Consider the following 27,617-nt stretch of genomic DNA (forward strand, 5'->3'; position numbering starts at 1 on the left):
ATGTGTTTCACTGAATCCAATGAAGGACAACTTGTGTTATTTATTCTTTATGCCGTTGTACCTCTTTTTGTCAAATGTGATGGTGAGTCATGTATGAAGGTGAATCTTAAATCAAATTGTTAAGACAAATGAAAAATCATTTAATCACATTTATAATAAATATTGATGAAGCATAAAACAAATGTCTCTTTACATATTTTCTGAATACTTAAATCAATATTGCAGTTTCAATTTCAGCAGTTTTACAGTAACAATATGTTTGAATCCAGTTGTTTTTTTTCACCATTAAACAAATTCTAAAAGTTAACATGCATAGCTTGCAGAAATATATAAGCAGAAATGTTGCATTGTAGACCAACAATGGGCTGTTTAGGTCAATATTATGATTGGAAAAATGTACAGTTATTTTGTAAAGCCTCCTGCCACATACAGTAACATCACTTGGGCTGTGTCCAAAAGCACTCTATGTTCTATGTATAGTGCACTACATTTACCCTGGTTGTGCCCTGATTGGCAAATTTTTTTGTGAAATTTATACTCTATAGTGCCTGAAATCTCTTTTTACTACACGCTATTAAGTCAATAATTGAGTGTCTGTAATACAGGACAGCGGTTCACAACCTTTTTATGCCTCCGCACTGGCGACAGCAATATCTCAGAAACTCCTTGAGGGAATTTATTCTAATTTGGTACAAACGTCCACTCGGACTAAAAGATCAACTGATTAGGTTTTGGTGGTCAAAGGTCACTGTGACCTCACGTCCGTCCCATTCTCTTGAAAGTGACATCTCAGGAACGCCTTGAGTGAACTTCTTCAAATTTGGTACAAATGTCCACTTGGTATCGACGATGAACTGTTTAGGTTTTGGTTGTCGAAGGTCACCGTGACCTCACAAAACACGTTTTTGGTCATAACTCAAGAATTCATATGCTAATAATGACAATTTCACACAAATATAACAGGATTAAATGATGAAGTGATGATATGAACCGATGCCTTTTTGCAATCCGAGATTTTCCCTGCTGAGACTTTCGTTTGAATCATTTTTAGGAGCCTAAAGAGGTAAAAACTTTACAGTATTCACTTAGTATTACTTCCTAACCAGGAAAGCATCTTGTTACCCCTTGTTGCCGTCCCGACCCCAAAGCTGAGAATCTAAATGGTGAATGACTGAGTGAGGGAGTGATTTCAGACACAGCTAAGCTTTCTGGTATAACAAATCGGAAGTGGTCTTCTTCCATATAAATCATTCCTGAAAATGTTATAAAATAGTACAACTCTGACTAATGGTACAGATGAACTAATCAGAGATGACTGTAGATGTTGTTGTTTTGCGGTCCGCTGCGATTAGCATGCTAATGCTGTGAATGTATTGGATTTGGAAACAGCTGGTGTCTGTGGGACATCCACTGGTTTTACATTTGTTATTCTGGTGCGGGTTCGCCTCCTTCAACCCCCGGATCTGCTGCTGCTGTTGCTGCCTCCTCGTTAATCATCTCCTTGTATTTACTCTTGAAAAATCCAGCCTGAGAGTACAAAACAAAGAAAGATACATTTAAACCTCACATAATAAATAAATATAAAGACCCAAACCAGGTGAGACAATCTTATATTAAATAAGAAAAAAAATTGTGCTGGAAACCACACCTCAAAATGGCTTCATTGCCTCCATAAGTTCAGTTTCTCACCTTATACAGGCCAGCGGTGAGTAAAGCCAGTAGAGCCAGCCCTCCCAGGGATCCTCCGACAATCTCTTTGGTGAAGTCTGGCTCAGCATACACTTCTACCTCTGCTTCAATCTGAGAGGTGAAATGACAGAATGTGGATCAAATTCCAGCTCTTTTAATAACACATTAAGAAGTAAAATCACTGTGTAATCACCTTGCGAACAGGAGGGTTGTTATTAGACCCCGTTGAAACGAAGATGTACTGGTTTCTGTCGTACTCCAGACTGGCTGTGCTGGTCAAGAGGAATTTGGCAGATTTAAGTCCAATCTGTTTGAAGAGAAAATGAGGAGTGGGATGATTTGATCTTTAGTGTTGTAAAATTTCATTAGAAAATAATTATTTGTGGAGACATTTTAACGCAGCATAGTCAGGTGATCAAAATACTTCCAAATGTAGCACTTAAAATGTACATAAAACGCAAGTCAGTGTGTTCAATACTATACATACATAGTGGAGCAGCTAAGATGAAATATGCATAACAATTGTGCATTTTGCGATTAAAGCAACAAATTTGGGACAGATGTAGGTTTATATGTAATGAAAAGATATAGATATCGGGGTGCTGCAAATTTGGCCCCAGAGGGCCATGGCAGCCATTTTTCGTAATGGCCGCCAAATAGGCGCTTAATATTGCAAAATGTTGCAGAAAACTGATTTTATGCGTCTTGATGATTTCCAAGGTGTGTTCTGTAGGCAGAAAGTTTTTGGCATCATTGGGCAAAGAATCTAGCTCGTGACGGAAGACTTTGGCCAATCACAGGTCATTTCAGAGAGAAAGCGTTCCTATTGAGCATTCCTATTGTCTGTGCTCCGACTGGTGGGCAATGCTTGCTATTTCCTCAACTGCTCTCAACATGGCTGCCGGGTCACAAACTTTCTCATTTTACAGCTAAACAGTACACTACAATATGTTTCTGAAAACACTTGAGGCGAGAAATAGGCATTACAGTAACAGAATATTGATTCATATTTGATCAGCGCTGCCTAGTTTGACCGTTTGATCGGAGTTCGCAAGTGATTGACAGCTGCTCAGAGACGGCAGGCTCCAGCTCGGCTCTGATTGGTTGTTTTCCTCCGGTGTGTGAAATCTTACAGATGCCATTAGGAGCACCGGAAGACACAGAGGCACATGATTTTTTTCAGATTACCTGTCTCATGCACTACTGTCAGGATATAGTGACCGTTTTATAAAAATAACTTTTTTAAATAATATTTGCTCCAATTCTACCCACTGCAGCTTTAAGCTTTTAACCTGAGAAAAAAACAAATAAAAGTAGCATAGTGACTTCAGGGTCAAACTTCACCCCCTTGCCTTCATGATAGATTAACAACCAATACATCGTTAGAACAGCGAGATCTTCAGCTTCCCATTGGTGCATTTATCTTTTCATTAGCAGAAACATTGACAGAGATATCGCTGGATAAAGTTCAATTCCTCTAGTCACAGGTCGCACGAGAACACATCGATTACCTGCTCTATCCATCGAGAACTGAGGTTGGCTGAGATTCTGTACTCTTTACTCTCCAGTCGTCCCATGAACCGACTGCATTTGAACACTGTGCACCTGGCTACAGAGCAGTCCTGTTGTTGGTTCAAAGAAGGCAGAAAGCAGAGAGAGCTGTTATCAGGCCTGCACTCTCCGGTGGGATGAAAAAATAGTAGTTACATAGATATAACTCCAGTTCTATGAGTGTGTGCGTAGCCCTCTAATGGGCTTTGCAATTACGTAATCATAGATCGTAGAGGCATACTTACCACTAACTTATTTTTCTGTATCTTAGGAACAAAATCTTTGTCAATAGGTTCTTCATCGCTGACTCTTTGGCAGTCTGGAATCTGAAATGGAGCAGATTCGTATCAGTTTAACAGAGAACCAGATGTGGTCCTCGTATAACCACATCCATGATCCATCCGTTAATCCATGAGGCTATGGTTGCATAAAAACAGCTGCATTTAAGACATTTTTAGGGTTCCGTAATGACTAGGGCTGTCAATCGATTCAAATATTTAATCACATGATTGTCAATAATTAATCACAAATTAATTACACATTTTCTTTAATCTGTTCAAAATATACCTTAAAGGGAGATTTGTAAAGTATTTAATACTTTTATTAACATGGGAGTGGGCAAATATGCTTGCTTTATGCAAATGTATGTATATATTTATTATTGGAAATCAATTCACAACACAAAACAATAACAAATATTGTCCAGAAACACTCATAGGTACTGCATTTAGCATAAAAATATGATCAAATCATAAGAGTCGTGGGTACCGATAGAGCCCATTTTCATTCACATATCTTCAGGTCAGAGGTTAAGGGACCCCTTTGAAAATGGCTATGACCGGTTTTTCATCGCCAAAATTTAGTGAAAGTTTGGTGCGTTATTTAGCCTCCTTTTCGACAAGCTAGTATGATGGTTGGTACCAATGGATTCCTTAGGTTTTCTTATCTCATATGATGTCAGTATCTTCACTCTAGATTTAAAACTGAGCCCGCTACAACCTAAAAATCGCAAGTTGTGTTAATGTGTGAAAGAAATTGGTGGCGTTAAAACAAATTTGCGTGAACGCGTTATTTTCACGTTAATTTTGACAGCCCTAGTAATGACAAGTTCCCACATATGTTACCTGCAAACTGCTCGAATCCACCCAGATGTCTTTATCACCGAGCTTCACTGGCACCTTGATCACCACCGTGAAGTCCAGCGCTCTGATATCATTTGTAACCTAAGAGAGAGGGGGAGAATAGAAAAGGTATTAAACAGACGTAATGAGCAGTGAATTAAGTTAATACACTTTAAAAGAATTACTGATATTATAATAAGATATTTTACCGAAATTAATTGTTGGACTGGTTTCTGCAAATTATTCTTTCCATAAGAGAAGTTGTTGTAGCTGAGGGAACTAAACATAACATTTGATGAATATTAGGTAATAAAATGCCAGCTTAAATGTGTTCTTACTTTCTAAATCATTTCTTTTGTAACACATAGAACAACACAAACCTTTCAATTGTGGCAAAAATGCTGTACTTCACATCGATCCCTTTGTTTTTGTGGAGCTCACTTGAGACGGCGTGTTCCTGATTCCCACTAAAGGAGAGGTGAAATTATTTGTACACATGGTAATAGGACTATTGCACACTTGCATATTGTTGTGCTTGACAACTGAGCAGTACCTGGTAGCATTCGCAGAGACAAAAATCCTCCTGTCAAGCTGACTATTGGCATCGATCCCGTAGGAGACGATGAAGAAAGCCTAAAACGACATGAACGAGAGAAATCAGGTTGTCTTCTGTCTCTGCAGCGGTGAGAAGAGATCATACAAAGAACGAACCTTAGTGTTGCTCTTCAAAATAGGCTTGTCAACAGTGCAGTCTGTCTTTCCTGGCGTTACGCCATCTTCACTGTCCAACGAGTTGCACTCTATTCTTCCCTGTTAATAAAAACCAATTAAAAATCACTGTGTGACCAGAGATGAACTGAAGCAGACTTGATCCTGACGACTTACCTGCACATCTGTAAACTTCCTATAGGAGAGTCCGGCTGGGTATGTGAGAATCACATGGCTGTTGTAGGAGTTTTCCTCGCTGTTCTCCAGTGAGACGGTGACATTCAGCAGTTCATCAATGCCAACTTTAACCTCCGAGGATCTGACAGATTGTGAGGACAGATAAAAGTGAAGGTAGAAGAAAACAAGGCTGCGGTCAAATAGTTAAAAAAAATTACGTCCTGTGTCTTTTCCAAACCACTCCTCCTTGACCTTTATTGAAAACGTCACGAGGTGAAAGAGAATTCATATCTAGGAAAAGACATCTGTGGTGCTCAGAGAATCAGAATGCACTTAACACTCGGCTACGTGATGGAGAGCTGCAGGAATGAGTCCTAAAAAACAGTCAGATGAAGCTGAAGAGATTTTAATGTTTTGTTCTACGATATAAATACATCCACTCATGAATTCTGAAGCCTTTATGTGTCTTAAAAATAGCGGTTGCTAACAAGTGGCTGAATGAGACTACAAAACGTCATCACGCCGACTCGTCCGCCTTCACAGCCTCACTGTTTTTACTCACGTCATGCCACCGTGGCGTAGTTCGTTCATAGCCGAACGTTAGCTTTTTACGTCTGCCGATTGTATTCACGCTTAAAAAATCATAAAAGTGGTGTTCATTTGTGGAGATTATTTTACGTAACAAAACGTGTATGTATCATAAATGTTTATTTGCCACAGAGCTCATTTTCTGGAATAATCCAAAACCCAATTGAAGAATCCCATTAGGTTTTTGTTGAGGGAACCAGGGCGATGCTAACTTCCTGGTTGGTCTACACAAATACGTCATCCCTGCAGCACTACATCGGATGTTATTGACGTGTGTCTACCGTGGGGATGCCGCAAGGAATTGTGGGGGGCATTATCTGCTTTCCTTTCATAAAGCATGGTCCAGTGTGTCCAATGCTAAAGGAGGTGTTGACTGTAGGTGTTGAGATATTTCAAAATCAATCTTTGACCTGTTATGGTGGTAGATTAAAAGTCAGTGGATCACCAATGTCATTAAAATTAATCCAATGGGCACCATAAATATCTGTACCAAAATTTCATGGCAATCCATCTGATAGTTGTTTAGATATTACAGTCTGGATCAAAGTGGTGGACAGACTGACATAGCCATGCCTAGAAGTAGCCGACTTGACATCCAACAGTCCATCAATGCGCAAAAAAGACTCTGAACACATGTATATTTTATACTGAAAGAGCTGATATAGCTGTGCCGTTTTTTCCTGCGTGCTGAACCCAAAAACTGAAAGAATATACTGTAAATCAAACAGCATACAGATCAGTTATAGTGTGCACTTGTAGAAGAAAAGTGGCCATATGACCACACACCAAAATTAGGCTTCACTTTTATAACTCACCTGGTAAAGTTGAAATCCACTTTCAGATTATCTACACATTGGTCGTCCCTTCCGCAGTTGATCTCGAACCCTAACTGTGGAAGAGATGAAGTAAACCATAGGCTACAGTAAATATATTACATATTGATCCTTTAATGACACGAAGACAAGGCTTTGTTGTTCAGTTAATATTCTGACAGACAACAAAGACCACGCGTAAGACGTGCTAGCAAGCAAAGGTCTTTAGAGATTACTTACAGGATGGCGGCTCGTTGTCTGCGCCTGCTCGGCGAGACTCGGTCTGAGATTATCGGCGGAAGGCACACCGTCAAAGGTGAATCTGAGTTCATTGGAAAGTGCATTGAGAGAATCCTCTGGACAAGCCTGCAAGAAGAGGGTAGGGGGCTACTGTGAAATACTGTCTGTCAAGGTTGCGAGTGTTGGACTCTTTAACATAACATGAGATTTTTCACTGCGAGAGAGGCTGTTTACCAGTTAAATAGGTTGGGTGGAGTCACGTAAAATGGGCCAGATAAGGGTGGAGTATAATGGCCCTTTAAAATTTTGCATTACTCAATGAAATATTTGTTCAACTTTTTATTGCATGAAATGTATTTATGGTGTTGTTACTATGGCACACCAAAGACAATATTTAGTGTTAATTTACTGTTAAAATTAAAATGATTTCAGCTGAAATTACTGTGTTGCATGCCCTCTTTTTATACTGACCCATTTTACCTGAACATTGTATCCTAGCTTATAAGGGAACCTGCTGATACTCTAACTCTCATTTTCCAAAACAATTGTACTTTTTTGCATTTTTTTAACAAATACATATTTAAGAGACCCATGCCAATTTATAAAAATATCATTAGATCTCATGCATAGCGTATTTGATGGTCTAATCATTTACCAAAAAGTTTGGGCCCATTTTACCGATTCCACCCTACTTCAAAAGCCAAAAAAAGGCAGAATCTACCAGATTTTAACATTGTGTATGTCTAACAACTCACCTCAACAAAGAACTGCACCGAGGCGCATTGACTCCGTACCAAGTTAAGATTAACTACTCCATCCGCTTCTCGTTGTTTCCCACTAATGTAAGCTCGGTTGTTTGGGACTTTGCGGGTAGCGTCCAGCGTTAAATTAAAGCTAATCCTTGCTTCAGCTGGAAGAGATAAGAGTTTCATTAAGAGGTTACTCATGTACACGCATACAAGTAATGCATGAACGGTGGAGTATCAGGTACCTTGCTCTACTGTAGAGTGTCTGGTCATCTTAAAGCAGATTTCAGCTGAGATCGGCAAAGGTTTTAAGCAGTCTGAGTTTTGAGTAGAGATTTTTTTTGGGCTGAAGGTCACCGTAGCAGCTACCATTACTATAGGCTTTGATCTGGAAATGGACGGAGCAGGAAAACACATGTGGATAACTGTAAAACTGGTAGCCTATATCTTAGTTAACATATACAATCCATCAGGTTAATGGTGAAGAGTTCTTTCCTAAATTTGTACAAAGAGACTCAATGACTGGTCTGCACACATTGCAAAGCTAAAATTCAATAGTCTTACTTGAGAGTAAAATGTATGACAGGAGCATCTTGGACTTACCTGAGTAAGACAACTGCGCCCTTTGAACCCACCGCTAAATCGGGCAGATTGTCCCTACTATGATCAAAAGAGGACTGACTGATCGACATGCCGAAGAACTTCAGTCCTGGTCCGACTTCAGAGCCAGCAATTCTCTATATAAATGGAAATATTTCAATTAATCAAAATTGAAAAATATATATTATATTATATTATATTATATTATATTATATTATATTATATTATATTATATTGAATACAGTGGCAAACATGAAGCCATGCATACTGGATCTGTTAAATCTAGAGCTGTCAAAGTTAATGCAATAATAACACTAACTTCTTTAACGCATTAACGCAACTTGTGATTTTTAGGTTGTAGCTGGCTCAGTTTTAAAGCCAGAGTGAAGATACTGGCATCATATGAAACTACAAACCTAAGAAATTCATTGGTACCAACCATGTCATATTATCTTGTCAGGAAGGAGGATAAATAACGCTCCAAACTTATGCTAAATTTTGGCAATGAAAAAACTGTCATGGCCATTTTCAAAGGGGTCCCTTGACCTCTGTACTCAAGATATGTGAATGAAAATGGGTTCTATGGGTACCCACGAGTCTCCCCTTTACAGACATGCCCACTTTATGATAATCACATGCAGTTTGGGGGAATTCATAGTCAAGTCAGCACACTGACAGATGTTGTATCCTGTTGGGCTCGAGTTTGCCATGTTATGATTTGAGCATATTTTTAAGCTAAATGCAGTACCTGTGAGAGTTTCTGGAAAATATTTGTCATTGTTTTGTGTTGTTAAATTAATTCCAATAATAAATATATATATACATTTTCATAAAGCAAGCATATTTGCCCACTCCCATGTTGATAAGAATATTAAATACTTGACAGATCTCCCTTTAAAGTACATTTTGAACAGATAAAATATGTGCGATTAATTGCGATTAAATACTTTAATCGATTGACAGCCCTTGTTAAGTCTAAATTTGATCTCGCTCACCTGTGAGTGAGTAGAACTGATTCCTCTTCGTCCTTCGCTGTGAAATATGTAGATGCTGCCTTGACCATCATTCTCCAAAGGCGCTCCAACTGCCAAATCCCTGAAACCATCTCTGTTAAGATCAGGTAGCACAGCAAGAGTAGACCCAAACCTTCCTTCGTCAGATGCGTCCCCTTTCAGTATTGACGGAGCATCTAAGTCACACTCGACATTCTGTTGAAAATATAAGGATGAGTTAACGTTTGCGTGGTTGTTGGGGAAAAAAAACAAATAGATTCATTTAATGGTACCAGATAACTTGTCATTTACCAAACCAGTTAATCTGCAAACGTAAACTCTTCCCTCTCTATCATTGTCCATGAACATGGGGGCAGATATGAGGATTAGGTCAGTGTAGAGGTCACGATCCACTTTCATCGCACAAACAACGGCCCCAAAATATCCACCGCTCTGAAACTGTGAAAGCAACAAATTATCAGTGAAAAAAACATAAAAGAAGGAAACATTTTTTAAAAATTAGCTTCACATTGTCTTTCAGGACCGTTAGTCCCTCTTAATAGTAAGCACGCACCTGGAATGGAGAGGGGTCGATGATTTTGTTACTCAAGTCTGGGTAAACGACCATCACAACTCCTAGGTGTTTATATCTTGGAGCACCAACAATTGTCAATGTGCCTTGACTCGTTGTAGCGACTGCCATGGAGTAACCTAGAATGAAAGCCCATCAGTTAAAACTATGTGAGCAAACTGTTTATTTTTTAGGGATGCACCAATACCGATACCAGATCAAATATCGGGCCGATACTGACCCAAATAGCTGGATTGGATATCGATAACAATGGGGCCGATCTATTCAATTCAGTTCCATTTTTATATGCAGTATACATTATACACTGTAATTTTTAATCCTGATAAGTTTTGACCAATTTGTTGCTGTATTAAAAAGGTTTACATTTGAATTGTAATTGCTGTTAATTTTGAAGAATTTTTACTGAGTCGCTGGAGTACGATTTATTATTTTAATAATGAATAACAATTAAATTATGTATTTATTGGTCACATTTATGTTTTACAAAGTTCGGAAAGCAACGTTTAAGTCTAGCCGGATGTTGTCTTACATATAAAAGAATGATCCCAGTCACTTCTACACAGTGAGGCATACAGCTTATTAATGAAACACTGGTATCGGATCGGTACTCGGTATCGGCCGATACCCAAAGCCTAAGTATCGCTATCGGTATCGGAACTGAAAAAGTCGGATCGGTGCATCCCTGCTATTTTTGCAAATTCTTGTTAGTTTTTACCATTACCTCTGCAGCGCGCAAATATGGATATTACATATTTTAGAATATATTAACCCCCAAATATTTGTTTAATGTAGACAAAGAGATTACAAAACACGCTTTTTTTGTCTTCAAACTAGAAAATGTCTAATATTTCTTGGTAATGTTTGAGTATATTCAAGTCTTTAGCCTGCGAAGAATCTTTATATTGTAAAAACATCATGATATCTACACTGACTTCGTCTGACCTCACTGACATTTCACATGTAACATAAAATACATTCTCTATTATAATAAATAATAACTTAAACATTCAAAGAGAAGAGAAAAGATTACATTAGAGCAGTGCAAGTAAATGATATACCTTTTACATTTACATTCTTACCCAGATAACTGTCAGGCTCCATATTAGGCTCATAGGAGCTCAGCCCCCGTCCTGTACTCATTGAGTATTGCTGGTAGCCTCCCTTCCACACATTAGCACCAACAATAGCCATCTGAATTCCCTTCAATTTAAACAGATGTTTAATTAAACAGGCTTTCCAATTTAACTTTGTTACACATTTCCACCAAATCCTGAACTTATTTATGAAAGTAAAGCAACAAAAGTAAAAAAAAAACGTCAGTCACAAAACATTGTCTAAAGAATATGCTGAAGTGCTATACATTAAATATCTGAATTCTTTATAATTGTCTATCTGCTTTCAACCAACAAAAGCTGACACAAAGACATGCGTATCTGTGTGTTTGCATTGTCCAGTGAATATCTGGTGTTTTTTTATTACCTCAGGTACATAAGCTGCACTGAATCCCTCTTGAGACATTTCCATTTTCAGTGACTCTCCACTTTGCGAACCTGTAACAGCAACATGAAAGAGCACAATCATCTCTCAACGCAGCATGATACAATGGTCACATCCCAATAAATACTTTTATACAGTTGAATTACAAAGAGCAGACTCAATAAATTTACAAAACGGTCATGCTTAGACTGAAATTGTATGCAGGTTGAAAATTGATAGAATAGCTATTTTTTTTGGAAACTATATAACTATACCTTCAATAGCGAAGAGTTTGGCCTGCAAACTCTTCCTGATTTTGTCAAGTGCGTCAAAGCTCTGCACTTGAAACACGTTGTCTGGTGAAGATGCAATGATCCCCAGTTCCGCTTTTGCATTAAGATTGGTAAATGCGTTCCCCACCTAGGGATGTTGAAAACAAGTGTTTGAGGTGTTGTGCTGCACAACAGAGTTAATTAATTGCTTAAATTTACTAAGTGGAACTGAAGAACTTACACCAATAGCAAATCGTGTGATCTTTGCCCTGTTAGCTAAGGTTGCTGCCGATTGCAATTGCCCCGGGTCGTTAGATTCTCCATCAGTAATGACTATCAAGACCTTATTCACATTTGACCTGGAACCTCTTCTTGGTGTGAAAATATTTTCGCTGTCAAAAGAAAGATGCAATTTCAATACACCATTGTGCAATACATTTTGTAGTATCATATAATATTTAATTATGTGGCTGTGAATTATTAATTAAAGGGGAACAACGGCCATTATTTAAAACATTGATCCCCATTTTGTTTGTTGCCCGATACTAAAGAAAAAGAGACCCAAATGAAATTTCAGCAAAGGGAAGGTAAAATTAGGTCAAGGGCCCCCCCATACTCGAATAAAGAAAATGTCCGTTATTATACCCCCCCGACAATGTAGTTGGGGGTTATATAGGGCTCCGTGTGTCCATCCTTCCGTCCGTCCTTCTGTGCGTTCGCGTGTCACACTTTCGTTTTTGGAGCAGAACTCGGAAACTATTTAACTTAGGAACTTCAAATTTGGTATGTGTTGTCCGTGTACGTGTCCGTTCTGGAGTATAAACAAGTCCTTAGCTCTGTCAGGACTGTTGCCGCTATTTTCCCTGTTAGCGCTGTTAGCACAGTTAGCTGCGAACCACTGGCTCAGCCGTCGCCATGTTGAGAGCCGTGCGGAGGCAATAGAAATGCTCCCACTCTCGCTTTTAGCACCTTTAATTAAAGAATTCCTAAGAACTTCCTGTGCAAATGGGAGGTCAACATGATGACGGCACTTACACCACATTTTTGATGGCTGCAGCTGTGAAAGTTGACCCCTGTAGTTGCTCAATGCCAGTAACTTTTTCTTCCCATGATGTAGATCCAGAGAAAAAATTATCAAAGTAATAATAGATTCTGGGATTCCTGGAGAACTGGGCAATAGCAAACTGCAAAAATAGGAGAAACAGTCTGTTAATTAACCAATATTACACGTGAGGGTGAACTTTACTGTCATTATTGGCACAACAGACCAATCAGATTGCTTTGTCAGAACTACTTGTTCTATATTTTAACAATCAACTCTTAAATTTTAAAATGTAACTGTCAATTTGTTGAAGAAACAATTAAGAATTATGAAATGATCACTTTTATTCAACACTGCAACAGAAATGAGTTCTCAGAGTTTGTGCTATGGCCAAACTGGCAGTGACATTACCTTTGTATCTAGTGGCAGGAGTGAGCGGACCAGATCTCTCACAAAAGTCTTCATCTTGTCAAAATCCTCATCATTAACGCTGCCTGAGCCATCCAACAGAAATGCAATGTCTGCTGATCGGCACTCTGTCAAAGAGATTTCACGTGACTTATAAGTTAGTTACACATCATAATAAATGCAGAAAACACTCGTAGAACAAAACGTTGAAATCCCTTAAGCTTGTGTTAACCACAGACCTTATTTCAGGCATCTAACTAAAAAGTCATTCAAAAAGCTCATTGACTTCCACTCGATGAAACCAGAAGTGCTAAAATGCTAACTCAATTTCCGGTTTTAAGACCCATTCTTGTAGCACCCTATATGTGCTTGTTCCAGTGCTCTGGCAGGAAGAAGGATGATTTAAAGACTCGTCACTCAAGAAAAGCCTCTTGGAAAGTTGCTACAATGCAACTAATCCTATGCACGTTTAGTCTTTGTGTGTGTTTATATTTACCTTTATTAGAAGAAGGTACAGGACCTGTAATGCCATCAGAACGGTCAATCTGGAAGCACATACCACTGTACATGGTGATACTTTGGCAGTCCTTTGGGATGGTTGGACCACATGCCTGAAAAGAGACAAAGTTAAGTCTATGTTGCTATCTTTTCTGTGCATTAATAAAAATGTTATGCAGCGAGAAAATTATTTCACTGGTAGAAAGAGAAAGAAAAGTTTAAGAGGACTTTCTCGCAATGAATTGTGAATATTTGGCAGCTCACCATGGTGTTTTGTGTGACGGGATCATTCGTCATTGTCAAACCAAGAGACATGTTGACTGCAAAATCTGGCACTGCATTGAAAACATTCATCATTCGTCTTGTCAAAACAGTCATTCATGACAACTATCTCAGCTCCCACTAATAAAATACGTCCTTATCCTTATCTAATAACTATCAGCAGCCAGTTCATACTCACTGTTCTCAAACTGTACAGCTATGTCGCACAGCCTTTTCCGGCAATTATCATACGACTATATATACTTTTGTAACTGTTGTTGTTACTTTTTTCAACAACATTAAATGCTAAATATTTCCACCCTAACAATTCTTAAAATATGCAAAAACAAAAGGAACTGTGGTAGGAACACGTTGAGTACTCTTCTTGTTTTACTTAAGTTCAGTGTGTAGAATTTGGCGGCATCTAGTGGTGTGGTAGCAGATTGCAACCAACTGAACACACCTCCGCTCACTCCTTCCTTTCCAAGACTGTGGTAACGTGAGTGCAAAACCGTGGTAATGCTGCTCGCCTCGCTCAGAGGCCATCCTCACCATAATAACACTACTTTACGAGCAACAGAAGTCAGACGGCGGCCGGCGGTACCACGGTTTTGCACTCATCGTCTCACGTTACCGCAGTTTCACAAGCGTGTCGGAGAACTACGGTGGCCTTCAGGTAACATAAAAACGTGAAAGACTCTCTCTAGATCCAGTGTTTGATCTTTCCGTTCTGGGCTACTGTAGAAACATGATGGAGCAACATGGCGGACTCCGTGAAGAGGACCCGCTCCCTATGTAGACATGAAGGACTCATTCTAAGCTAACGAACACACAGCGATTCTCCTTATCTCATCACATTTACTTCGAAATGGCTGACCTCCTGTTAGGATTTGGGTATACCTCCAAGAGGCTTTTTTGTGCGTCTCCACATGTTATATCTGCCTACAAAATTGTATACATGTAAGTGTAACCTGATTGAGGGGCTCAATATTTCCAACTTTGTAGGGGGTGCTAGCGAGCCATTTTTCCCCACCCAAGCCCATGACCCCAAAAATGTAAAATTTTACACTACGTCTGATGAGTGTTCAAAGTTCAACAACTTTCTGAACACTTTAAGGCCCTCAAAAATGCAATTAATTTTAATTTTAAGAATAATTCTTTCAGTTTCATTAGGGCCTCCGCTGCCCAACATTGTCTCTGCTCGGCCCTGATAAAATGACGCCCTGGTTAAAGGTATATCAGTGGTATTAACATGATTCAAATTGAATTGTGTTTCTTTTTTATCACTATGAAACAGGTATTTAGGTTGAAAAGTTTTAGAATAGAAATACTTCCAAAATAATCTAAGAGTACAAATGATAGTAGCATATGCTTGATCTGGTTTATATGAAGTGTTTGGAAATGAGAAGTTGCTTACGTGGAACTGAAAGTTCACTGCATGATTCCAGGGAGCATTTGTATATTTGTCCACTTCGTCCTTGTGAATACTGTTCAAGAGGAGCACTGACCAGCAGGCTGAGGAGATACAACCAGACAGACACATGAAAGAGCAGCGTAGCTAAATGAATCCCACATTTTTATCTATCCGAAAATGCCACGTTTGATTCTTAATGTGAGACACTACCGACAGAAATGCTAGTACAGTAGACATTTGGCTATAGTGTAGACCCACGTTCCACAACAGCAGCCATGCTTTGACTTACTCTGATTGTCTCTGCACCACCTGGTATCCAAAACCTGCAGCAGTGTTTTTCAGGGTCTTCCAAGCCACGGGGTCGATATTAAAGCAAAGTGCAGCTTTAAACACTGAGGAGGAATGAAGAAGAAACAACCTGATTTAAAGCCACTATATGCAGAATGTGACTTTAAAATTATTCTGCATGTGCAGATGTTTTAGTGTGAAGGACAGTATATTTTATGTGCTGCTCTCAGTGCATTTATAAGTGATGTGGATGGATGTCTGCCGCCACTAGGGAGTGCCAATGTCAGAAATATTCTAAAGATAGAGGCCCAAGTCAGTTATTCATCTTAAAAACGTAATATTCAAGATGACATTTTTGAGCCTGTATTTCTGTTTACTTTTAATTCTGTTTCTCTTTAACAGTTCCTCCATTCTTTAATAGCAGGAACAAGACTGTATGCATAGTACATGCAGGAAATCTTCCTTCTATATTTGTCTTCATGTTTGATTTCCTGACATTGAGTGTTCTTTGTTTGTTCCTTTTCTTCCTTTTTTGGCCATAACATGAGGTTTTCTAAAAATAGCCAGCAAGATACAAACACTTCGAAATATTCCCTCCTGGTTCCTCAATATTACAAGTGACTGTGAGAATAGATAATAATGTGTTAATAACAAATATTAACTTCCTCTTCGGATCTGTTTAACATCTGATACCCACCTCTGATTGATATTAATAGATTAGGGTATCCTGGACATTTCAAAGTCTGACAAAATTGCATAATTTGATAGTCTTGCTGTCATAGTTTCTCCAGAAAAAGAAATGCAAATAAATAGATAATGATTTAGTCACCAACGCCCTCAGGTTCTGCTTTTTCTTGTGACCAGTACAGTACAGTTTTTACTTAGGTAACTGTAGCCTCTGTGGCTTCAGAAAGACATGAACAGAAATGCTTTCATGTCATCCATTTCTGTTGTCACTAAAATATAAATAAAAGGCAGCTGCAGGAAGTCTGTCACTGCCCCCCTTCCTCCTGCTGAGTACAAGTGGGACAGATAAATAAGACGTGTGGTGTTGGTCCAGATGTGTCTCTCTTTTGGTGTCACAAGTTGTGTAGGTTTAGCAAACATGAACATGTTAATTATGAAGAGATAATTAATGTCTGCTGCAGCCTGTTTATGATCAATTTTAGTGCAAACATTATAATAATTTAGGATGTTAGACTGTCGACCTGTCTAGAGTGTACATATACATGATGAATGGATATATATGTTATAATTTAAGGTCTTACATTCAGTTAAACTGGTGGTTATGGGCCAAGGAAGTGTATTTAGTTTGAGGTGTTGTTAGTGTGTATTTATAGAGCATTTTTTCCACACACCTCTTGAACGGTGAGACCAAGGTGCAAATTTTATTCACCTCAGATATAGGTCACGCCCACTTTTTGAATTTTTTTTACAAAAACATTTTTGCACTTCTCTTCCGCCAATCTTCACCAAATTTGGTGCATGACGACCCTGACTAAATGCCATGTATTTGTTTTTTGATCTGTCATAACGTGTTCCTGTAATTAGACTCTTGCTTGTGTGATCTGTTTGTTACAAACTGCCATAATTCTTGCGAACATTTACTCTACTAGCAAAAGTTAATGACATTTCAATGACAGATGTTGCTACAACACCATAAGTTTAAATGATCATAAGTTTTAGTCAAAACTTGTAATTGAATTGTAATTTTACAAGATTTCCGGTGTTTTCCAAAAAACATTTTCTACTATTAAAATAAGAAATGTAGAGGAAGTTTTTTTTAGGGTCAGACTTGACTAAACTGATACAGGTAGTTTGATTCACAGAGGATGAAATGCAAACATGGAATTGATAATCTTAACAGTTTTTCTACATATTGTTATCACAGTTATGAATCTTTTAGCCCTGATTTTTTTCAAAATAACACATGTAATAATCCAATGATAATATGTTTCTATGCTTCCAGCATTCTATAGGAACATAACTTAGTAATAAAAATGACATTAAATCAAATGACAGGATCCTATTTTCACTGCTGGCACAAATATTTATAAAGATGTATAAACTTACCCGACAAGAATATTGTGGTGATTATCCAGTCCATTGTGCTACTCCCATGGAAAATACTGAAAGGGTGATGTGTTCTCTGTGCTCGTACACATTTATCTGGAAACTATTATGTAGTCTGGCGATCTAGCAACTATTTCGACCACTGAAACCGTGACGGAGGGGGATGTTGAAAGCAAAATGCAGAAATCATAAGGTGACTGTCAGAGCCAAGTCAGCTAGTTAGAGGAACTCTTATGTAGGAGGGGTTACAACACTTTCTGTTTTATATGAGAACACTGTGTGTTGTCACTTGATTGCACAAAGGTATTGTTTAACTTTGCAAGCACATAAGACTCCCCGAACACTTCTAATTCAGTTAGTTGTTTTCAGAGCCACCACATTAAACTGGTGTTTTCATCAGACTTTAAACGTGTTCTTTAAGTGTATCCACAGCAGCAAGAAGGCCTATTCTGAGACCAGTCGTGGAAAGAGGAAGTTAAATTTCATCTTGATTATCTGACCGAACTTCACTCCAGGTATATGAACACGGACCAAAGCACTGTTCAAATAAGCCTCCTCATGAAAAGAAAACCTAAAAATAAAAAAGGTCTGTTTCTCCTTTTTGCCAGACTTCCTCTGCACTCTCATCCAATATGTGAGCCTGTCTGCCATTTTTACACGAGGCAGGCACTATGAGTTGGTGGAATAGTCATCAGGAATTGAATACTATACTATAGTTGCCTGTTCATATAGGATTTTGAAATAGAAAAATTAATTTTAAACCATCAACTTTATGTACTATGACTTAAAGTACGGGGCCATTCGTTTTTCACTGTAAAAGGAAAAAAATAGAGGAAAGAATTCAGCTGATTGGATATAGATTTTGTATAATTACGTCATGAATTGTAAAAGCCTCACTGCTCTCTCTCAGTGCAAAAAACACTAATAATTTCTGAAAGCTGCCTGCCTGATAGTTGATAAACCAAGTGATGGTGTTTATTCTGAGCCCTTTATCGCATCTCTGCATGTTAGTTCATTCCGCCCACAGCCTCTGTTCAGGAAGTGAACCTCTTTTCTTGCCACTTCTCAAAAAAAGATAAAGTGTGATTATTGTCAGCAGTCCAACCCAAAGCCAGATGCTCTGACTATGTCAATGGTGCAAAATTTCACATCCTTTCAAAATGTGTGACTTTTGCTTTGTTTCTAGCGACCCATCCGAAAATGAAACAGGCATAAAGTGCCGTGCAGCTCGACGGCGTGCATGTGCAACCTTTGCCAAGCTCGCCAGTTGACCCTTTTCCTGCCGAGCAAAGATGATCGCGAAAGGTCGCCAAAAGGTCAAGTATCAGCGCACTTGTTGCTGGATCTGGATCTGATTTCTAAGGGCAGGTTAGCAATGTTGTCACATGCTCTCCCAAGCCTCTGTGTGTGAGTGTGCATGTGTGTGCTATTAGTACATACTGCACGCATATAAGTTATCTTCCTCCACGTACACCCTTTGAAATGACCTCTGGGTGCTGAGATGCTCCTCTCAGTTGAGACAGCACATTTTGTAATAACTGCACTTGAATAGTGTGTGAAATCTACACTTCTGTATTCATTGCAGCATGCAGTCATCGATAAACTACAATGTACAGGATGTGCATGGAAGATCATTTTGCTTGAGGAGAATGTAGGGAACATCAAAGTGAGGCTAATTCGTCATTCTTTATCAAATATTTCTGGGTAATATTTTCTATCTACCTGCGGAGTCATATATACTTTCACACATTTCCCCTATTCTTCCCATCCTAACTGTCCCCGACGCTGTTGCTTTCTCTGCCATTCACTGAAACACTCTTTGCCCTTTCACTGGCTGCTCACCACCACGCTACTCCGGCCCCAGTCTCCCTGAATGTCACGGGCCATCTCTGGTTGCGTCCTGTTCTTTTTATAGCCCGGCAGCTGAAATGTGAGGGGTCACAATGGGAGGATAAATACAAGGGCCAAGCGGACTGGAGAGTGTCGCAGACGAAAGCCGGATCTTCTACCTCCCCCTCTCTTCTCAGCACTCCTCCTAACCTCAAAGGTAAAAGAACATTTGACGACAACTACGAGATAAATACCTTACTTTTAATTTACTTTTTTGTGCTACATGTTGAATATTTTGTTCCTATAAAGCATGAGGTGAAACACCTAATTGCCACATACTAATGTCTCAACTATTGCTACAGCTCAAGTGTGTGGTTCCTGTGTAAACCAGGGTGTCACATTTAACCCACAGATGTATTTCCTCTTGCTTACTTCTGATACACTAAAACAGACTGAAATCTCTCAGCATTTTCAATAACACACTCACTATTCTCACTATATGTGCACATTTAGTATTGTTACACACCACACCAATCGTTATTACTGAGCAGTTTAGTTCATCTGTCATCAGTGCATCACTGGTTGTTGCTACAACCACTTCATGATCTGATGAAAAGTTTCCACTGCATTGTTTCTGAGCGGCCACTTGTGACTCACTAGTTCTCATTTAAAACTGTCTAAATTTGTACACGCTTGTTTCTTAATCTGTCTGTATCCTGTAGAATGCATGACTTCTTCTTTCTTATGTAATGCTTTCTTGCTGAGCCTTAGTGCTTTCATTGCCTTGCAGTACTGTGTATATTTAGTCCAGCCAATTGATAGTGGAGGCACAGACAGGTGGGAGGGAGGGAGGTGTGGGATAGAAGAGCAGGGAGGAGGAATGGGGAGGGAAGGGGGAAGGGAAAGGTCAGGGATAAGAGGCTAGAAAATGGAATAGGTCATCCGCATGCCTGATATGAGTTTTTCAAGGGTGGTCAGATACGTGAAGGGTGGGGCAGAAGAGGGGTGGAGGGCTCTCTGACACTGGATCCCCTGTGCCGCTGCGTATTGTGCCTGTATGGGGAACAGCACATAAAGAGCTTTATGGTACTAGAGCAGTTATAGCTGCAACAACTGCAGTCACACGGCTGTGGCGTCAGCTGGTCGGATTTTTAAAATAACAAGACAGGAAAACGTCAAACCACGTAGACAGGCTCATTTCACCACTTCCTTCACACAGAAAGTGTTGTTCTTCTTTCATCGAGCAGTTTCCCATGCATTCACAAGAAGAACCACAAAATGTCAAAATGGCTTTGCAGCTTGTATTTCGTTGAACTTTTCCCCTTGTGTCTTGCCTATTAGCCAACTGAATATTTCCTTCATCCTTTGTCTTCCTCCTAGAGTCAGGATGCCTCACGCATACCCCTTCCTCACTCCTGAGCAGAAGAAGGAGCTCAGCGATATTGCTCACAAGATCGTCGCTACCGGCAAGGGAATCCTCGCCGCAGACGAGTCCACCGGTAAAGAATTTCAAGAAAATTTGCTTTTTTATAGTAAAAATAATGGCCAACATTCATATGAAAATGCAAGTGTAATAGAATGGCCTGCCAGCAGCCTATAAAGCACACTACAGAGCTGGCATGTGTATATGTGATAAGGAAGTTATGTTGGCTAGGTTATGACTGGCTTGAATGTACATTCCTCAGAAGTAACACTTTCCTCAAACAAACACTCAACAAACACCACAGATGCATCCAGTTTTCATCTATCTTCTTGTGTCTCCACAACCTTTAGGCAGCGTGGCCAAGCGCTTCCAGAGCATCAACGCTGAGAACACTGAGGAGAACAGGAGGCTGTACCGCCAGCTCCTCTTCACCGCTGACGACCGCGTCAAGCCATGCATCGGCGGCGTCATCCTCTTCCATGAGACCATGTACCAGAAGACCGACGACGGCAAGCTCTTCACCAAGTACCTCAAAGAGAGAGACATGGTGGTGGGCATCAAGGTCGACAAAGGTGTCATGCCCCTGGCCGGAACCAACGGCGAGACAACCACCCAGGGTGAGCGAAGAACAGATCTAAGACACAAAGAGATCTTTTAATACCTTTGCCTATAACTCATCCGGTGTCTCCCTCTTTCACAGGTCTCGATGGACTGTATGAGCGCTGCGCCCAGTACAAGAAGGATGGTGCTGACTTTGCCAAGTGGCGCTGTGTGCTGAAGATCACCCCCACCACTCCCTCAAGACTGGCCATCATTGAGAACGCCAATGTCCTGGCCCGTTACGCCAGCATCTGCCAGATGGTAAGAAACAGACAGACAGAGGCTGAAATCAGTGGGGAGTCTTGACAGGTTTTCCACGTAATTTTAAAAGCTTCATGACAAGTATATAAAGTTACCAGTAGAAAAGAACAATAGTCTGTTTGCTTCAGGTTATATTTACATGTCAGCTCAAACACCAACTAAATAACGTTAAAGGATTTGTCCACATTAATTACATGCACTTCATGAAAAAAAGCAGCTTCGGTGCTGTTCTTTGTTCTGTATGACGTGCATTTAATGTCACCACCCTGTCACTTGCTTCCTGCATGGGGTTTTTCAGTGGCACAAATATGACACGTTATTTATAACGTTTGCTCTTTCAAATCCCCAGAACAAGCAACCAAATGTAAACGCTTCTGTAATGTTGAAAGAAATGTTTTTCTCTCTGTTATGTTGGCGTAGCAATTCCACTATATTGCAGATAATGCCAATTCTTTTTCATCATATTAGTGTTATCTATTTAAATTGAGAGATGAAAGTAGCCGTTTTAACCTCTGACCAAGTCTTTAACATTGGAGTAGACTTATAAAGTGTCGGTTTTGGAAAGTCTCTGTAGCAACTTCAAATTGACAAAACAATTAAATAAAACCTCCTCAAATCTAGACCCAGTTTAGGAACCACTAAAACATATACAGTATATCCCCACTGTGGTTCTTATTTCTCCCCTATCAACTTGCCTTTGACATCCTCCCGCAAGTCATTTTGACTCCTTTTGTCTCTGCCGTCCTCAGCACGGCATTGTCCCCATCGTTGAGCCTGAGATTCTCCCCGATGGCGACCATGACCTGAAGCGTTGCCAGTACGTGACTGAGAAGGTCCTGGCTGCCGTCTACAAGGCCCTGTCCGACCACCACGTCTACCTGGAGGGCACCCTGCTCAAGCCCAACATGGTTACCCCTGGACACTCCTGCTCACACAAATACAGCAACCAGGAGATTGCCATGGCAACTGTTACTGCCCTGCGTCGCACCGTGCCCCCTGCAGTCCCTGGTGAGCTGGATGCACACAGTAGTCTCTTGCAGACACATTATAGTCTGCATGACATTCATTCAAATGTCTAGAGAAGTGCATTGCTAAACTCTCACGCTCTTCCTGTACAGGCATTACCTTCCTGTCCGGTGGTCAGAGTGAGGAGGAGGCCTCCATCAATCTGAACGCCATGAACCAGTGCCCTCTGCACAGACCATGGGCCCTGACCTTCTCTTACGGCCGTGCCCTGCAGGCCTCTGCCCTGAAAGCCTGGTGCGGCAAGAAGGAGAATGGAAAGGCGTGCCAGGAAGAGTTCATCAAGAGAGCTCTGGTATGTGTGAAAATAAAAATGCCTACATATAGTGTTGTGTTATGCAGATGCTGCTTCAGAGAACTGTATGGATTGGAAGCATCATACTTCAGTACTGTATTATGCATTCATTAATACTGTCCTTTTTGTCTGTTACAGGCTAACAACCAGGCCTGCCAAGGCAAATATGCTGCTTCTGGAGCCAGCTCTGCTGGTGGAGAGTCACTGTTTGTGGCCAACCATGCTTATTAAGCATGGACACTCACCATCTCCCTTTCCACCTTCTTCTCACCATAACTACGCCACCATGGAAAAGGCCATGTCCTCGTAGGCACCACCTACGCAACTGCTAGTGAACAACAGCACTTTAATAGCATCTTGGTAGAAAGTGAAGGAGAAAAGCATCAGTTTGGGGTTGTTGCTGCAGCCAGGAGATTCTGGAAACAAGTTCTGCCTCCATTCCCTTACCTTTTCTTTTTAAACTCCTTTTTTTAAGGTGAAGATTCCCATATTGTTTTTACACAACTTGTACTATTTCTTTCCTTGGTCTGATTCCACCAAGTGCAGTATGTGATTTAAACTGATACCACGGAATAAAGTATTTACCCTAACATGTTGCTTTACTTCCTTTTTGAGTCTTTGCACAACATTATTTTTATGTTCACCTGCAAACAACAGTCAGAAGATGCAGCCGATAATATTACTGTGACAGAGGGAAATATATAAAAAACAATCAATAAGAGATAAGTTCTTTTTTTTCCTAGCCTAGACAAGACTAGATAACATGTGTATTTGGGCCACATTGAGGAAAAAAATAAATAAATCTAAGATTGCGAGAATAAAGTCATAATATTATGAGAATAAAGTCACAGGTTTACGAGAAAAAAGTCGTAGTATTATGAAAATAAAGTCATAATATTATAAAGTAGTAATTTTATGTGTTATTTAAGAGGGGAAATAGAGTCATTGACACCTATGGGATTGTTACAATCTAATTTCATTGTACTACACAATGACAATAAAGGGCTTGAATCTCGAATCTTGAATCTTGCTTAGCAGTGGTGTTCTCACCACTTAACCACTTGAACGCTACATTATGGTGTAAATCCGAGCTGACGAGGTTCATTTGAACGCACCATAATTGGTAATTGGTCGCCATGGGAGACGGGAGGGAAAGAAGGAGAAAGAGGGCTGGGTCGACATAATGGAGGGAAAATAGCAGTAGATTAAGACAACAACACGAACTTTTCTCTGTTTAATCTCGGTTAATTCGCCTTAGCGTTGGTGTTAGTGCTGTGTGTTTAGCCGAAACCTGAATTAATGCTGAGTAACGCTGGATTCAAGGTCAGACAGGCCCCCACAGTGAAGGGAGAAGCTGTGTGTGTCCTCTAATGAAGACACCTGTTTGTTCAGATGCTACAAGGTCGGATAATTTCACCAGGACTGACATAGAACTGTGAGTTTGACCTTTTTTTTGCTCTGTTGAGGATAATGATGAGGGTGGTTGTCAATAAATGATATAACTGTCATGGTCTAGCTGTGCCAGAACATTGAACTTTTTCTGTTTGTTATAAGTTAAGGTTGTCTTATGTTCCTCCTTTGGGTTTATTAGTTCTGTTAATGTGATTTTGCTTTCTTTTATATTCTTTCATTCCAGTGTTTCCTGTTGTACTTTGTAGTTCACTCCTCCTGTCTTGTCTGGTTTTACTTCCTACCTTTGTTTGTTTTCCCGCCTTTGTTGATTGTCTGCCCTGCCCTGATTGGTTCCACCTGTGTTTAATCACCCTCTTGTATTTAAGCCTATGGCTGTTTTCGAAACCGCATACTATACTAGTAGTACGTACTGATTTGGCCAAAATGTAATATGTAGTATGCAGTATGCGAACAAAAGCAAAATCTCCAGTATGCCAAAAATACCCGGATGACGTACTGATTTGGAAAAATTCTCCAGTCTGCATCAGACCAGTCTACCTCGCCTACTGTATCCCACAATGCAATGCGCTGCGACAGTCACTTTTTGGAAATTTTTGTAATGGCGGAAATGACGGACGTCAACATCCCGGTGACAGCGGTGGACAGGGAGGAATATAAATGTAAAAATAGCATATTATTTTTAATATAATATAAATGTAAAAATAGCATAATATTTTTCTAATTTAATGTAAGGACAGCAATTCATAAGTGCTACTGTCTATCTGTAACGAACGTAATCTGTCCTACTAACGTTAACTTTACCCATAGCAAAGCCGTAACTTTTAAGTTTTTTTTAAGCTTTCCAAAACCGGAAGCCCGCGAAACTCGGCCTCGCGTACTACAAAATAAACCGATTTACGTTCCATACTGCATACTACTGAGGATGCGCAGTATGCAGTATGTACTGCATATTGCATACTGCGCTCCTCAGTAGTATGCAGTATGCGGTTTCGAAAACAGCCATTGAAGTTTTCCAGCTAATTGGTTCAGAAAAGGGTTCATTTCTCGAAGCTTCATGTGCACGAAACCACCTGGTGGTCAAAGAGTGTAAAACAGGCAGATATGATCTCAACCATGTGATAAGTTAACATAAGATATTCCTTTATTAGTCACGCAGTGGGGAAATTTGCAGTGTACAGCAGCAAAGGGGATAATGCAAAAAAAAAAACAAGAAGCATCAGCTAACAGTAAAAAAAAAAGAGCTAAACAAAGTGTAACAAAATATGAACCATTTAAATAGAAGGAAGTATAAAAATAGGAGCAGTATATACAGTATTGGCCATAACGGACGATTAACAAAACTGCACAAGTGGAAAATGATGTTGCACAGTGAGAATGAATGAAATTCCACCTGAAAATATCAGGTTATTGTCAGTTTTTGGTGTGTAAGTGGTCTACTGGGAGCAGTGCTGGTTGTGGTCTACTGGGACCACAGATCTGTGATATACTGTATTTTGCGCCAGTAAAGGCTGTTGGGAATGACTATAAACAGTGATAAAAATATAAATTACCATGTAATCCATTTATATCTATATAATATAATGTCTATTTTCTAGTAAGTATATTATGAATATATAGCATACATGTATAATAAACTGTAATTGGTTTATGAGTAATGTATCTTACGTGTGTAAACCAATCCTTTGGTCCATAATTGTATTGTAGTGTAGTGTAATATAATGGCAGGAGGGGTAATATTAGTGTTCTGTGTCACTTCTGGAAAGTGGCATTGGTTGAACCAGTCAAGATCTGAATCACTTCCTGAACCACTTCCTGAACCAGTCACGCGGTATGGCCGGGCATCGAGGCTTCGGACGTCATCAATGACGTAATTGGTCTAAAACTATACAAGCCTCGGTACGCGCATCACAGAAAACTTCCTAGATTACTCGAAACACGCTCCGAAGCCTCGGCACAGCACGTAACATCACTACAGTTCGTTTGTCGCTCAAGCCTTGTCTACCTTGTCCCCCGGTTTGCTCGTCACTCCTGCCTTGATCCTAGTGTTCCTCGGGTCTTCTGGTTGGTCATTTTGGTTTTGTTCTCAGTTTGGTTTTTGTTGTTTGTTGGATTTATTCTTTTGTACTTTGTTCACCTCCCTGCATTTTTGGTTTTTGATGCCTGTTGGTTTTCGTTGTTTGGATACCTCAGCTTCATTTATTAAAGCTCGCTTTTATTTAAATTTACCTTTCTTCCTGGTAACTCTGCGTTTCGGTCCACCCTTTAAACTCACACCCTGACACTAACGTTATTTGTGCCGAATTTGCTGTAGGGAAATAGTGGTAAAAAAGGGTGAGAAGTAACGTTAGAGAAAGAAACCTGGGAGGATTTAAAGTGGAAATGAAGCAGTCAACCAAGTTAAGCTGGTTTACTGAATGGATTTCCACTCGAATTAACAATTTATATAACAAACATGACAAATGTAAGCATTTAAATGAAAAAAAAGAGGCTCCATTTTATCTATTGTCGCAAGAGCTCCGCCATGTTGCAGTACTCTGGCGTGTCACCAGGTTGGTTGGCTCTGAGACACCAAGGCCTATGGAAAGGAGGCTGGGTCACGGGCAGACATGGGTTTTGAGGTATGAGGTATAACACATGCACAGTGTACCTGAAGCTGCGGTCGTGCGTTGCGATTAGCTCAATTTCGGCGAGTGCAGACCAGATTTGACTGCGCACGTGTTACACCCCCAAAGATATGACGCGTTACCCAGCCCCCTTTCTATAGGCCTTGTTAGGGACCAGGAAAGACGAAAGACTGAGGCGACACAGGACAGAATAAAACAAAAGGGGGGACACTATTGTATTGTTCCTGGATGTAAAGATGAGTTTTACACTGTTGTCCTTGGTTTTAACATAGTAAAACTCATCTTCACATCCAGGAACAATACAATATTGTCCCCCTTTTAGTTTTCTTCCGCCTTGTCTCCTCAGTCTCCGTCTTTCACAGTCTCTACCGTTGCATCTGTGTAACTCAGCCGAGCCAACCAAACGAGTGACGTCACAGGCTAGAGTACTGCAACATGGCAGCGCCCTTGCCACGAAAAATAAAACGGAGCTTTTTTTTCTTTTAAATGCTGACATTTGTTTCATGTTTGTTATATAATTGTTTCTTTGGAGTGGAAATCAATTTAGTAAACCAGTTTAATTTGTGTGTGGTAATATTTTGTTATCAGCTAATTCAGTTT

General features: G+C 39.9%; 3 protein-coding genes across 4 annotated transcripts in view; 2 read left to right on the forward strand and 1 right to left on the reverse strand.

Moving 5' to 3' along the window:
- Positions 1-116: 116 nt before the first annotated feature.
- On the reverse strand, positions 117-17,707 carry LOC119479745 (integrin alpha-M-like). Its single transcript, XM_037755664.1, has 30 exons — positions 17,549-17,707; positions 15,477-15,579; positions 15,191-15,288; positions 13,777-13,847; positions 13,511-13,625; positions 13,018-13,142; positions 12,600-12,748; positions 11,806-11,956; positions 11,568-11,712; positions 11,296-11,366; positions 10,896-11,016; positions 9,799-9,935; positions 9,537-9,683; positions 9,228-9,440; positions 8,236-8,369; positions 7,878-8,020; positions 7,642-7,796; positions 6,887-7,012; positions 6,650-6,723; positions 5,247-5,388; positions 5,073-5,171; positions 4,915-4,994; positions 4,742-4,828; positions 4,571-4,640; positions 4,365-4,463; positions 3,486-3,566; positions 3,201-3,311; positions 1,883-1,996; positions 1,690-1,800; positions 117-1,527 (listed from the first exon to the last, which is right to left on the reverse strand). Exons 1-30 carry the CDS (start codon positions 17,580-17,582, stop codon positions 1,426-1,428), a joined length of 3,408 nt encoding a protein of 1,135 aa, XP_037611592.1. The 5' UTR covers positions 17,583-17,707; the 3' UTR covers positions 117-1,425.
- Positions 17,708-19,438: 1,731 nt separating this feature from the next.
- On the forward strand, positions 19,439-23,572 carry aldoab (aldolase a, fructose-bisphosphate, b). Its single transcript, XM_037755666.1, has 7 exons — positions 19,439-19,595; positions 20,759-20,877; positions 21,152-21,418; positions 21,502-21,662; positions 22,412-22,670; positions 22,781-22,980; positions 23,119-23,572. The coding sequence occupies exons 2-7, from the start codon at positions 20,766-20,768 to the stop codon at positions 23,209-23,211; spliced, it is 1,092 nt and encodes a 363-aa protein (XP_037611594.1). The 5' UTR covers positions 19,439-19,595; positions 20,759-20,765; the 3' UTR covers positions 23,212-23,572.
- An 826-nt stretch (positions 23,573-24,398) lies between these two features.
- si:ch211-180a12.2 overlaps positions 24,399-27,617 on the forward strand; it is a 44,489-nt gene continuing 41,270 nt past the window's right edge. For both annotated transcript variants that reach the window (XM_037754830.1, XM_037754831.1), the window contains exon 1: positions 24,399-24,415. The gene's annotated coding sequence lies outside the window, so the exon portion shown is untranslated. The remainder of the gene's footprint in view (positions 24,416-27,617) is intronic.

This window comes from Sebastes umbrosus, chromosome 20 (genome assembly GCF_015220745.1).
Source record: "Sebastes umbrosus isolate fSebUmb1 chromosome 20, fSebUmb1.pri, whole genome shotgun sequence".
Lineage (NCBI taxonomy): Eukaryota > Metazoa > Chordata > Actinopteri > Perciformes > Sebastidae > Sebastes > Sebastes umbrosus.

What these genes read in the sequence shown, in the direction of transcription:
- LOC119479745 (XM_037755664.1), bottom strand. Translation starts at nt 17,582, where the DNA reads ATGGACTGGATAATCACCACAATATTCTTGTCGG. An exon ending in TTTGCAGATTAACTGGTTTG is followed by an intron (nt 9,441 to 9,536) that starts GTAAATGACAAG and finishes TATTTTCAACAG; the next exon opens with AATGTCGAGTGTGACTTAGA. An exon ending in AGACAACGAGCCGCCATCCT is followed by an intron (nt 6,724 to 6,886) that starts GTAAGTAATCTC and finishes TCTCTTCCACAG; the next exon opens with TTAGGGTTCGAGATCAACTG.
- aldoab (XM_037755666.1), top strand. Translation starts at nt 20,766, where the DNA reads ATGCCTCACGCATACCCCTTCCTCACTCCTGAGCAGAAGAAGGAGCTC. An exon ending in CGCCGCAGACGAGTCCACCG is followed by an intron (nt 20,878 to 21,151) that starts GTAAAGAATTTC and finishes CACAACCTTTAG; the next exon opens with GCAGCGTGGCCAAGCGCTTC. An exon ending in CGGCGAGACAACCACCCAGG is followed by an intron (nt 21,419 to 21,501) that starts GTGAGCGAAGAA and finishes CCTCTTTCACAG; the next exon opens with GTCTCGATGGACTGTATGAG.